Here is a 14907-nt window from a genome sequence, read left to right as displayed (position 1 = left end):
AGCCTTCATAGTCGTCAGAATCTACCATAACATCCTTAAAAATAGTTTTCCCATAATAGTCTTTTGAAAACTAATGAACCAATTTTCTAAGCACCAATAAGTGGCAAAAGTGCCAACTCAAAATCTCATGCCGCTTTTTGGTGGAGCAGAAATATTTAATAATATGTATTATAAATTATGTCAAATAATTATGAAAATACATTAAATAAAAAGTAAATCAACCATAGGAAATTTGCAAAGTTGAAACACCTAATTTTCAAACACAAATTACATTTAGCAACACAATGGAATGCCATGAAGGAAATTTTCAGTATCAAAATTATGAAAATATAGAAATTTTCATCAGTATTCCACCCTTCTTATGCTTGTTCTAAAATATCTAGCATTTCCCACAGCCCTTCATCAACTCTACAAACCAGATGTGTTCTACTCTAGATCATTCTCAGGGCCACAAATCTTGTATCATTAAGAGGCCATAGCATCCTCACCAGCTCCAGCTCCTCCAACCCATCCAAATTACAGAATAATTATCTTCAATGACCCTTCCACCACAAACAGAGAAAATCTCCAAAAAGTTCTGTTACGTGTCCAAAGAATCATTAATAATGCTTAATAGTTCCACCAAAACAGAAAATGGGTGTCACTTGAAAATGCAAATCCCTTCTCAAGTTGAACTCAATATGGAGGAAATACGCAAAAGCTCTGAACTCTCAAGGACAAGGCTTTGAAATTTTTAATTGTATCCATTGGAGCACGCCCAGGGCCCAAAACTTTTGAAGTACGGATTTAAGAAATTGGAATCCAATTGGATCTGTGGACATCTAATTATGCCCCAAGGTTATTTCATGACCACTTTTTATAGTAGTTAAGTTGCAGATCTTGATACTGGTTCAAGTTTGGTTTCAAAGATTCAACCAAAAAAAATTGATGTTGAGTTCATTTTAGGTTCATTAATACAAAAACATATACATACATACATACATATACATATACATATACATACATACATACACAGAATATATATAAATATATATGAGCCATGTATAAAAATGTAATGTCTCTAACTATATATATATTGACTAAAAATTATAAATAAATCAAAGAATAATTTAAATTAGTTAATTATATATTAAATATTAGAATGTTTAATTAAATTAATTTTATATTAAAAATTAGGGAATAACAAGAAGCATTTGGCCATTAGATGGTAATATGAAAGATTAGGAAAATGTAGCAAATAACTTTAACATTAATTAGGGGATAACTACTATTAGGTAAATGACTCCATGAATCTCTTGGCATTGCAACAAAAATGATCTCAGAATTTTTAAAGTTTTTCATGTTATCTCAGCCCCCACATTTAAACCACAATTTTCTCAATGAATAAAACTTCTTTCTTTTTATAAATGAGCATTAAGGATTTTTGAGAATGTATCTCACAAATGAACTCTACTAATATTCTACAAGTCAAAATTTTGATGCAAGTTCCCAACAAAAACAAAGAAACTCCTAATAGAAATAGAGAAACTATTGATGTGAATAGGGTATGTTACCTAACTAGTTCCCATCTAGGTCCTATTGAAACCTAATTAAGTTTACTTAGGGCACTTAGGGCATTTATTTTTTGTCTCGTCATATGATTGTGACAATTGTCATAATGTTGTGTTGTCCTATACCTTCACCTTACCTATATGAGCAAGGCCTCTCATGTGTATTCATTGTATTTGTATCATTGTATCATTATTGCATCAATAATCAAGCAGTCATTCTTGCTATTCTCTTGTAAGAACCCTGCTGATTCTAAATCTTCTACTGATGCAAATGCTGTCTTATTTTTGTATTTTCAAAAGTTTTGAAGAAATTTAAGCAAAAAATAACAAATGTGTCAAGCAAGAAATGCACATAAAACTGAATTGACAAGAAGTATAAAGCAACTGCAACTATATTAAGTATCAGGTAACTTCTACAATTGAAACTAATACATAAAACATACCCGGAGGTCCTCGTATTATTTAAATAAGAAACTTTTGGAACTTGCCAGCCAAAACTGAGAAACTGACCAAAATAGGTGTACAAGTCCAAGAAATTATTTCTTCAAGCCAGAAAAGTGATGGAATACCCTGTATGTGCTAGGCATGGGAAATTGTGCAACCAAAATGCAAGAAGGAAGGCATTTCAGCCCTCCAGGACGAAACATCCCTTTCCTGGACCCCACGTGCCAAGCCTGAATTGTATGGCCAGCAACTGGAAATTGTACAGTTTCTTATTAAAATAAAGTATGCTACTAAAAGGGGTGTCTAGCCTGATTTGCCCTTTCCTTATTGAAAAATCTGCAATATCTAGATAAAAGAATCCCTGTTGAAGCACAATAAGACTCTTGAATGAAGCCTTCACAATTGCAATAATTCAGTTGATCTTCCACAGCCTCACAATCACAAATCCACGAAGACTTTTTGTTCTCCAATGGCCAAACCTCTGAAACCCTTGTCAAAGAATTCCATAGAGCAAAATAACAAGCAATGTCAAATAATCAATAATCAATAATAGAGGTTGAATTGCTTGCTTTGCCTTTATAAACCCAAAAAGGCATAATTCTCCAAAAAGTGTGATTTCCTCTTGAAGGGAGTTAAATACATTTAAAATGTATTTAATATACTTTATGCAACATTTGAATTAATTCCCCACTTGGACATACCCTTTCGATATTCGCTTTATATTATTTAAGTGGCCCACTTTTTAATAAAGTTAATAATATAACTTTATAATAACTCCAAATGGCACGTTTCCCAAGAAAGTACACCCAAAGTTATTTAAATACATTTAAATGTATTTAATTTACTCTCCATAGTTTGATTTGCTTTTGGGCGTCCATAATATTTAAGTGGCATTTTATTTTAATAAAGTCACTTTATGACTTTATAATATCCATATAAGTTAATTTAATAACTTAACCACTAAAATATTAATATCTCCCTCAATATTCAATCTTTTGACATGTCGTCTGAAGTTGGAGTCAACACTTAATAACCCCCATGTGTCCAAGTGCCCTGACTAAAGATAACATTACTGCCAAATTGACTTACTATTAATAGTAAGTCCCTCAACTAAGTCCACACATTGACTGCAAAGGCCTTGGAATTGAACCCAAAACTGAACTGAAGAAGTGGAACTGCCACTAAGACTCTCTATCCAAACATGTTAGCCTACAAGAGTCAAAATAATAGGCTAATCCCTCGCACTCTAATGCTCACGAAAAATGGGGACATTACAGTCCGCCCTCCCTGAAATTGCTTGTCCTCGAGCAATCTCTACTGAAAAGCAACTCCACTCCACCAGAGGTCCAAAAGATGAACTGTTAAATGTCCCACTCATCTCCCACCAACTCCTGTAGCACCAACATAAACACAACTGCACAGGGATAAACATCATGCCAACTATCCAACCCCTGCACACAAAAATAGTGCATCAAAATCAAAACATGTTCAAGAAGGCCAAGGATAAACCGGTATACTCTCAGCACACTGAACATGTTGCAATGCTCAACTGTAAACCCTGTCTGGAATCTCAATGTACCCAAAGAATCCCAAACTCTATACTCAATGCTCGGTTGAATGCCAGGATCCCAAATCACTCTGTAGAGTACTCCCTCCAAACCATGTGGCATCATAAATGATACCATTGTATAGTGCAACTAAGTCAACCCCAATAGAAGGAAGAAGCAATCCACGAGCTGGAACAATCCTTGGATCCCATAGCCAGTATCGAAATCTACCATGAGAAACACTCCCAGACCTCCCCTGCTCAAATCTGATCTCAACTTCACCATGCCAGAAGTGGTGAAGCCAACCAATGGGACCCATCCAAACCGTAGTGCCAACTTTGTCAACACCCAAATCCCAATGCAAATAATACACACATCCATATGCTCTGTGGAGATAGGAATAACTGAGAGTACCCACAACACAGCAACAATCTCCACCATTCGCTGAATTGTCCTGGATGTGCTGAATCCCCCCCATAGGTGTCGAATAACATGTAATTTCCCCTCTTATGTTGCTGATGTGAAACCAAACAGCACCCTCAAAACTGCAAGACAGACCTAGGGGGATGCTAAGGATACCAACAGGTACATAGGATGATAGAGTATCATCCCCATGCTGCTCTCGCATGATGAAGAAATGATCTAACTCTTTCCCAACCTCATGTGTAGCAATGACATTAGTGGCTGATCCACTAAGTGTGTATTCAACGTGGTCACACATCTCTAAGGCTTGAGCATTTAATGGCCTCTCAACCAAAGATAACTCATGGGTCTCAAGATGCAAGTTATGTGTACCAACAAAATTTTCTAAATCATACCTCTTCTCTTGTTCACACATAATCACATATTCTTCATGCTTGCTTACCTCAAGAAGCTCCTCCTTTGCATGCTCAACTTTAATATGTTCTTCCCTTGGAAGAATTAGAGATCTAAGGTGTGACTCCCCTTGCTTCATTGCTTGATCTAGCTGGTTGCAACGTTCTTCAATTTCTTGCAAACGTTGTTTCGCTTGGGCAGCCAATAACCTTGCCTTCTTAGCTCTTTGCAACCATCCATCACACATGACCTGTGTCTTGTTCACATCTTCCAACATCTGATATACTAAACAGAATTGTTGTGACTTGAATTTTTAACGCATAAATCATTTTTAACACCCAAATCTTGAGTGTCATTGCTAGGAATCTTCATACAACCCTCTTCCACACGTGGAATGCTTGTTACCTCATGATAGTGCAAAGAATTGTGATTGCTGCTACAAAACCAGAACTGTTAGAGCTTGTATCCTTTGCACATTCCTCATCTTTGACACTTCCAACTCGCGTGCCAACATTGGTAGATCCTTCCACAACATTTTTGTCATTTTCTAACATATCTACATCATGATTAAGCTCAATAGTTTGGCTGCAATGTAAATCAGCATGTGTATAAGTCTCCTTAATCTTAATGGCTTCATCATGGGATCCTCTTTGTCCTTCCAAATGATGTGACTCATGAATCTCATCATCTTCATGCAACAAGTGCATCTCCAAATCTGCCTCCTTCATGGCTTCCTCTTCAATGCATCTGAGGTCTTCATCACGCTCCTTTACCTCATTATCTGTGCATTGGTGGTTAGGCTCCCAAAAACCTTTGCAAGTGAAGCATAGACCTTATCTTCTAATTTCATTCCTGCTCATTATGGGAGTTCTTGTAACCTTATCATTGAACTTGGAAGTAGAACTGTTGGCAATTGACACTCATCCGGTTTAGTTGTGTTGTCATTGATGGCAACACACATCATTTTGGGTTGGACACTTAACCGGTACTCACTGGTATTCATGATTCGGCAACCGGCATTTAAGTCATCTGGCAGACAAGGGAAACTGGCAAACTAGGAACCGGTATATGAGGCCAACATAGGAGATTGATCCGACAGGTTTACACGGCAACAATCAGTGGCATCGGTCACGAAATTTAATGTATTTATTTTTGTCTAGGCCAACATGTAAATAAATTGTAATATCTTTGTAAGCCGACATAAGGCATTCATATTTATGATTGGGAAGGGTATTTAAGTCTGTCCGATTAGCTTATTTTGGATATACATACAGAGAGAAGGAATATATAGTGGTGTGATATTGTGCGAGCAATGTTGATCGACTGAATGCAAATATAATATTTTGTAGTTGGTCTTGGTTATTGGTTTAGAGGTTTGGGATGCGAAGTAAGTTACTGGTAAAGGAGGATAGTGTGAAAACCGGTACAAACAGTGCTTGAACCGGAACTCATCCAGCATAGTCGATGCATTCTCTGAGTTCAAAATTTTGTCTATAAACCAGTATTTGGTGTTTGTAGTCAATGAGGCTCCTTTTGTGTTGAGCAGTGCGCTCTAGGTTGTTGGCCTTCCTGCATGTGCAAGCCCCTATTGTAATATTTATTCACTTGGCCAATGGATAGATATTGTGGGTCACCAATCCCACCGTGGTTTTTCCTCTTTGAGGTGTTCCATGTATAAATCTCGGTGTTATGGTGTATGTTCTTGTGGTTGCATCATTTCTACTTACTATTACATTCTTTTATGGTTATTGGTTACTGAATTACTTTGTTAATAAGGTTAAAATTGATCACACCGGTAGAACACTGATTCACCCCCCCCTCTCAGTGTTCTTGGATTCCAACAAGAACCACCTTCATAATCTAATTTAGTAGCTCTACCATACCTGCTCACACTATGCCCCTGACTGAATGTAATTGCCTCCTTATACACCCTCCTAATGTACTTTACCAACCCAATCCTGTCAGGCCTCACGATAACAACAAAGTCCAGAAAATTATTACGAGTGTTGTGCTTTAAAAGCATCTGGCATATTTTGATAGTCCTCAAGGAGTCGACGAGCTTCCTGTTCACATCTTTCCCTCATCTTGATGGCATCCTATTCGATCTCTTCCTTGGATTTCCCTACAATACTATAGTAACCCATAACTTGAACTTATGAGTGTCGGTTTCTCAAAATCAACTATGTGAGCTCCATGAATGTTTAAATCAAACCCCAACATGGTGGCAAGAAACCGCTCTGATACCCCTATAAGAACCCTGCTGATACTAACTCTTCTACTCATACAAATGTTGTCTTGTTTTTGTATTTTCAAAAGTTTTGAAGAATTTTAAACAAAAAATAACAAGCGCGCCAAGCAAGAAATGCACATAAAACTGAATTGAAAAGAAGTATAAAGCAATTGCAACTATATTAAGAATCAAGTAACTGCTACAATTGAAACTAATACATAAAACATACCCGGAGGTCCTCGTATTATTTAAATAAGAAAATTCTAGAACTTTCCAGCCAAAACTCAGAAACTGACCAAAATAGGTGTACAAGTCCAAGAAATTATTTCTTCAAGCCAGAAAAGTGATGGAATACGCTGTATGTGCTAGGCATTGGAAATTGTGCAACCAAAATGCAAGAAGGCATGCATTTCAGCCCTCCAGGACGAAACATCCCTTTCCTGGACCCCACGTGCCAAGCCTGAATTGTACGGCCAGAAACTGGAAATTGCACAGTTGCTTATTGAAATGAAGTATGCTGCTAAAAGGGGCGTCTAACCTGATTTGCCCTTTCCTTATTGAAAAATCTGCAATATCTAGATAAAAGAATCCCTGTTGAAGCACAATAAGACTCATGAATGAAATCTTCACAATTGCAATAATTCGGCTGATCTTCCACAGCCTCACAATCACAGAACCACGAAGAATTTTCGTTCTCCAAATGGCCAAACCTCTGAAACCTTTGTCAAAGAATTCCACAAAGCAAAATAACAAGCAATGTCAAATAATCAATAATCAATAATAGAGGTTGAATTGCTTGCTTTGCCTTTATAAACCCAAAAAGGCATAATTCTCCAAAAAGTGTGATTTCCTCTTGAAGGGAGTTAAATACATTTAAAATGTATTTAATATACTTTATGCAACATTTGAATTAATTCCCCACTTGGACATACCCTTTCGATATTCGCTTTATATTATTTAAGTGGCCCACTTTTAAATAAAGTTAATAATATCTTTATAATAACTCCAAATGGCACGTTTCCCAAGAAAGTACACCCAAAGTCATTTAAATGTATTTAATTTACTCTCCATAGTTTGATTTGCTTTTGGGCATCCAAATTCACTTAAGTAATTTAATAAAAATCACATTGTAATATTTAAGTGGCTTTTAATTTTAATAAAGTCACTTTATGACTTTATAATATCCATATAAGTTAATTTAATAACTTAACCACTAAAATATTAATATCTCCCTCAATATTTAATCTTTTGACATGCCGTTTGAAGTTGGAGTCAACACTGAATAACCCCCATGTGTCCAGTTGCCCTGACTAAAGATAACACAACTACCAGATTGACTTACTATAAATAGTAAGCCCCTCAACTAAGTCCACACACTGACTGCAAAGGCCCTAGAACTCCCACTTAGACTCTCTATACAACCATGTTATCCTACAAGAGTCAAAATAATAGGCTAATCCCTCGAACTCTAATGCTCACAAAAATGGGGACATTACATCTCTTGTGAAAGTTCATGCTCTAGTTTTGCATGTGATCCTAGTTGCTTGTGTTTGGTGTCTCTCTTACACAATATTAGAGCAACTCAAAACTAGAAGCCCCTTCTTAATTTGGGAGAGATTTAACCAAGATCTTTTGTTGGATGCATTTTTGGGCAAAATAGACCTCAATACTGAGTTCAAAAGGCTAAAAAACCTATATTTTCATATAAAACACTATAGTTTAGAGTTGAAAAACGTTGACCATTTTTTAGGGTTTTGGAAGAAAATCAATTAAAAAATATGTACAGTTGTAGAGAATTTGTACAATCATACTATGCGATCAATGTATCACCAACCATCAACAATCATGTCAAGTCTATGAAATACTCAATCATACAAGTCCACAAATCCATGGTCAACCATCATCGGCGACATAGAGTTAGCATCAAGTCTACGTCAACATTGCAAAATCAAAGGTACAAAAATCAAAGATTTCTAAATTAAAAAAAAAATCATATTTGATATAGATTTTTAAGGATTTGATTACAAGTGGGGGCCTCAACGAATGGTTTTTTCCAACTGAAGGGGGGGCTTATTCCATTGGCAACACATGGGAGCCACCACCCCGCTCAATGCCACTCAACAGATGAAATCGTCGTTGATGCAACACCAATTCCGGGTTTCACTGCTCACTTCATACCCCTTCTCTAGACTTAGCCACTCACCCAATGCTCCACTCCTCTCGAGCAACACCATAAACCTTTCAACTTGTCAACCACCCAAGTCTCACCCTGACAACAATCTTGCCAATTCAAAGGTGGTGACCTTATTTTATTTTCCAAAAGGGATATTTTTTTTCAAGAGGCATAACTTTTGCCAAGTTATCAAATTTCCAGCATCTTATTAGCATCGAAAAGCTAGCTAGTTCCAAGCACTTCACAATGATGAATATATTTTTCCAAATTTCACTACAAGTGCCCAGTATTTCAATTTGAAGCTCAAATTTTCTTTTAATCTTTGACAAGCCATAACTTTTGCTCACAGCGTCTGATATTTTACTTCTTATTTGTGTTGGAAAAATATTTCTGAGCACTACAGTACATTTTCCAAATTCCGCCATAGACATTAGAATTTCAAATTGGAGTGACTTTAGTACTTTGGCTCATTTCTAGTTCATGTTGTTGAAATTAGTGGTTAATTTTGCTTGGGGAGCTTCATTTTCAATAATTGATCCAAATTTGGGACGTATGATATCAAATTATTATAATATATTGTCTATTTTCTCTATTGGTGTTTATTGCTCTAATGAAAAATTCATATTCATTTGAGCTCCTCACTCCTCATGAGTATCATACATGGAAAATCAAGATGCAACAATTGCTCCTAAGGGTTTATGATCTACTTTGGGTGAACATCAACCTAAATTTAATAGGAAGAATGAGAGGTGTTTTTGTAGGAACATTTTGATGAGACCACAGATTTGATTGCTTTGATGTTTTTTACAATTTGTTGTTTCACTTTGAGAAACGTACAACACCAAGCATGTATTGGATAAATACAAAAAATTATTTGGTACAATTAATGAATTCTATGTTTTGCAATTAGAATCAAATTTGACTTCTCTTTTTCTTAATACATTTCCTTCCATTGAAGATCATTTGGTTAAGTTAAAATCCTTGAGATCTCACTTGGTTCATAGTGGGAAAGATAAATTTGATATGGAATCTATATTCTTAATTTTGTAGACTAAGTTAAAAGGACCATTTTGTTGTCTTTATGTCTACCTTTTATTTCACCATGGATGCTCTAGATGATGTGTTTACCATGTCTTCTTTTGAAACATTTTGTGACCATTTGACTAGGGAGAAAGTGAAGCTTATCCAATCCGATGCACTTTGCAAAGGTCGAGCATTGGTGGCCCAAACCCTAAAGGCAAGCAAGAAGAAACCAAAAACTAAGAATCTAATGAGCCTCTCACCTCTTTTAAAGACTATAAAGCTAAGAAGGAAAAACCCGTATGCTTATTGCAAAAAACTTGGGCATGATGAGCATAGTTGTTATAAAAAAAGATTAATGAGTTCAAGCACCTTCTTCAAAAGAACCATATTTAGTTTCCTTCAACAATGTCTTATGGTTCATCCACTTCTTCTACACCATCATCACCTACACAGTCAAGGACAACTAAATCAGCTAATTTGACAAAAAAGATGAAGGATAAGGCACTTTTTGAAAGGAAGTCAAGTAAGTAGAAATGGCTTCCTACACCAATCTAAGCAGGAGAGGATTGCAAAAATTTCTTCCAACCCTTAAACTATTACATTTTCAAACAAATGCACATTCAAAGATAACTTGAAACAAATAAAACAATGTAAACCACAACACCATGACATAAGTGGGAAAACCCTTACAGGAAAAAATCCACACTCCAAATACGCAACTCTATTGTATTATCACCAACAACTTAATTATAATACATTGCACAAAGAAATAGATCTTCAGAAGTAATCACAATACAACAAAATCTGGTAGAATTCTAACAACATGACAACCTCTTAAAAAAACCTTAACCTATCATACAAAATGAGCTAACACTACAAGTATTTGCAACAAGCAACATAGGCGCCCAAGACTACCATGTGTCATCTCCACAATCACTGCATGCATGCAATTGTAGAATGGAGAACATGCAGAAGTCCCAATTGACCTACTATGCAATATGTCATAATCCTCAACATGCAAGGTGTCCAACACAGTTGCTATGCATGAACTCAACACTAATCAACATGCATGTTACAACTCTCACCTACTATGTCCGCTCACCTTCTCAAATGCCAAGATATACCTCCTATGTCAAATTGACTCTCCTTGGCATGCATGGCACATATGTAATAAATGCAAACTACCAAAAGTAACTCCTAACTCTTACAACTAACTAGTGGTTGTCTTGGTCATCCTAGGAAACTACCATAGTCCCAACATGGCAACATGTCATAACCTATCATAGTCAACTCACACAGCTAATGACATGACACACCAAAATAGCCTAAAATATAGGTCCTTTAAGGTGGGCATCAACTTCCTAAAATCTAGCAACCTTGTCAGTCATCACCATCCCACAAACTAACATGACAACTTAGGATAAAATAAATAATACATCAAATAATCAATAAATCAAATGCTAGAATTCAAAGTTTGAGACACCTTAATCCCAACACTTTTTGTACCTCTGAGTTCTAAATTAAAGAGATGCCTTCTTGATTCTGAAGATTCATATCATATGGCTTCATCACAAGGTATGTTCTCTTCATTTAATCCTTGTACTTTAACACACATCCTAATGGGGAACAACACGTGTGTGTCTATGGGAAAGAATCTATTGGCATAGAAGAAGGCACATTCAATAATGTTCTTTGTGGTCCATCCTTGTCAACCAATCTCCTTTCCATATATCAAATTGCACATGGTGGAGTAGGGAAGACTATTGAGTTCACAATTGATTCTTGATAATCAAACATCGAGACTAGAGAGATCATTATTGTTGGGATGGTTGATCATACATCTTGCTTGTATGTCATGTCCCCCTAATTAAGTGATTATGAATGTATAGAATATTAGTTATCTTATATAAAGTTCCCATTCACTTATATAAATAATTAATATTTATAAGACATATTTTGCGATTATATGTTTAGCCGTAATTAGCCTTAACCATTACAGGAATTTTCAACCAACTCTTGTTAATAAAAGGATGGGCTCATGATAGGCAGAGCATCGGATCATAATCAAAGCATAGTTTGAAGTGAAGACTGGATATCCACATGATATCAACCTTGATTGAATCATTCCTTTCGCCAGTCAGTACTGGCCTATTGGAATCAGAAAGATAACGCAAGAAGAAGAATAACCGTGAGAGCGTTGACAGGAGAATTGTAGAATCGTGTACATCTTCGTGTACATCTCACATTGGACCAAAGTGAGATTGTCTACAGATGTCAAGTGTAAACTCTTCACAGATTACCTTCAGACCCCGTGTAACACAAACACAACAACAACATCCATTCATTGGAGGAAACCCGATATCGCGTATATGGGCTACGAAGAACCTTTCCTGACCGCGTGAACCATCGAAGCATTCACGGGATATAGCAGAAGTGTGGAGGCCGACGACGTGTATCTTTCGCAGTGTTCCGTTTTCGTAGTGTTTCCGCGCCACACTTGATGAGCACCGGGTGATCGCGGAGAGAGCCAAAGGCAAGACGTCACCTTCCCTTGTACACCCCGAGTTCGTGAAAGAGAATTTCCCAGCACAGATATCATAACCAGTATCGCCGTAATTGTCATTTGTTTGCGGATGTCTATGGGAAGAATCGGGCATCGTGAAATACAAAGAAAGCCAAAGTTCCATGTCATTTCATAGCGGACGTCTACAGGAAGAATCGGGCATCGTGGAATACTAAGGAAGTTAGAGTTCCAAGCCAATATAACATAAGCCATGTATATCCTGATCAACGTGAAGTTAATCAAATAGCCAAGTGCACTATACCATCAATCTTACTTCTGCTTCATGTAAGAATGAATTGATTTCCATTTCTGCAGTGTCTGCACTAAGTTGTTTAAAACTTAACGATGATTTCAAGAATCAATGCAAACACCACCTAAGGAATGTTGTTTAAGATGTTATTTTCTCTATTGGTTTTACTACACCAACAAACTTCTATTGTGACCTGTTTGTAAATTGAGTGTTAGCAAGAACCAAGTTAGGATTTTTACAATGGTATCAGAGCTTTTTGCATCCTGCCAGCCTGTAGGGTATCCAAATTTCATGAAAACTTAATGCACAATTGAGTATGCACCAGGGAGATTATAATTTCCGAAGTACTAGGGCCCGTCAGAACAGATTTCCAAACTCTCCTTTAGCACAAAATAGTTCATCTATTCCATTTGAAATTGAGGATAGCCACACAGAAACTGACGAGGAACTTATCTTTGACACCAACATGGGAGACCCAGATAACAATAGGGATCTATTGGCTGCGCTAATCAGAAGTCAGCAAGATATGCAAGATAACGTTAATAGAATGACCAACTTGATGACCCAGTTTATGGCCAATAATATAAACCAGCACCAAAATAATGGAAGACGGAATAATCAACATCAAAAAAATGGGGGTAGAGATGAACAGTCAGTTAATAATCAGCCAGAAAGAACGGGAACAGCTAGACCATTTATGCCTACATTTACTGCTAGAAACCAGCCACCTGAAAATGAACCTACAATAAGAGAAATACATCAGGACTGGTTAGGTTCCAGCGAAGAATTTAGATCATCAATGACATTTAGAGAATATTTAGATGTCAGAATGAAACATAGGCCAAGAGGACAGCGAGGAAATAACAGTGAATTACAAAGAAAAATTGGGAAAATGTCCATTCCTTATTTTGATGGTTCAGGTAAGACAACTGCTCGGGCTTGGGTGCAAAAACTAGATACATACTTCCAATTAAATCCTATGTTGGAAGAAGAGGCGATTAAATATGTTGCATTACATCTTGACGGTGTAGCACATAAATGGTGGCATCATGGACAAATAACCTTGGGTCATAATTTGATAGGCACTTATGTTGAGTTCACTGAGAAACTTATTGATAGGTTTGATTCTAAAGATCCTGAATTACATCTTAAGGATTTGACTCAGCTTAAGCAAACTGGAACTGTTGAACAATATATTTCTGAATTTGAAAAATTGGTTGTCTTAGTTACTGAAATTTCAGAAAGACACAAGATTGTGATATTTATAGATGGATTGTCTGATTCCCTCAAAGGGTGGGTTAAATCCTTAAACCCCCTTATTTACAAACAGCTGTCAAAAGAGCAAGAGAATTAGAACCATCTTCAAAAGGAAAATTTGTTAACAAAGGACCACCTCCTAAACCGGAAAAGGACAAACAACCTTTCAACAAAGATGATTTCCCTAAAAACAGGCTAGATAAAGAGGAAAGAGAAGAGCTCGGAAGGAAAAAACTATGTTTCAGTTGTAGGGAAGCATGGCAGCGTGGACACGGATGTTTAGGGAAGGGGAAAATTCATTATATTGAGGTTATGTCTGACAGTGAGGATGACGAGAATGTTGATCCTAACATAGAACGAGCACCACAGAACACTGAGTCGGAAACGGGTACCAAACAAAGAGAAGGAGTAATAGCATCCATGACAGGAACCCCACATTATAATATTTTCAGAGTTAGAGGAGTTTTGAATGGACAGCGTGTAATTGTTATGCTTGATAGTGGTTCTACACATAATTTTATAGATGCAGCACTTGTGGAAAAACGTGGTTTGCAGACTGAAAAACATGAAGGATTTGATGTTAGAGTAGCAGGTGGAACTAATTTGTCTAGCACTCATAAAGTTCCTAAATTGAATATTACTCTTGGCAATTACACTGTTACTGATGATTTCTATGTGATTGATTTGGCTGACACTAATGTTGTCTTGGGCATACAGTGGATGGAAACATTAGATGAATATACACAGAATTTTAAAAGAATGGAATTCTCTTTTAAAATTGATGATAAGAAGGTAGTCCTTCGTGGTATGTCCAACAGTGGCCCCAGGATTGTCAATGCTAAAAGAATGGAGGCTATTTTTAGACATGGAGATGTGGCATGGTCAACACAATGTTTAATCTCCAACAAGGTATCAGGCTTTGAATCTAAATCTTATCAAGATGATTTATTAACAGTATTAGATTCACATCATTTGGTTTTTAGTGATATTCCTCCAGGAGTCCCACCTGATAGAGGTTTTGAACATACTATTGAATTAGAAGAAGGTGCTAAAC

General features: G+C 36.6%; 1 protein-coding gene across 5 annotated transcripts in view; it reads right to left on the bottom strand.

Moving 5' to 3' along the window:
- Positions 1 to 14907, bottom strand: part of LOC131041906 (IMP-specific 5'-nucleotidase 1) — a 117537-nt gene that overhangs the window by 18576 nt on the left and 84054 nt on the right. The window contains exon 8 of one of the 5 annotated variants that reach the window (XM_057975148.2): positions 10210 to 10228. The exons of the other annotated variants lie outside the window; for them this stretch is intronic. Within the exon in view, the coding sequence (XP_057831131.2) occupies positions 10225 to 10228 (4 nt within the window). The 3' untranslated portion in view covers positions 10210 to 10224. Of the gene's footprint in view, positions 1 to 10209; positions 10229 to 14907 lie in introns of those variants that run through there. 5 annotated transcript variants of the gene reach the window in all.

This window comes from Cryptomeria japonica, chromosome 1 (genome assembly GCF_030272615.1).
Source record: "Cryptomeria japonica chromosome 1, Sugi_1.0, whole genome shotgun sequence".
Lineage (NCBI taxonomy): Eukaryota > Viridiplantae > Streptophyta > Pinopsida > Cupressales > Cupressaceae > Cryptomeria > Cryptomeria japonica.
This window is presented reverse-complemented; position numbering and strand designations above follow the sequence as displayed.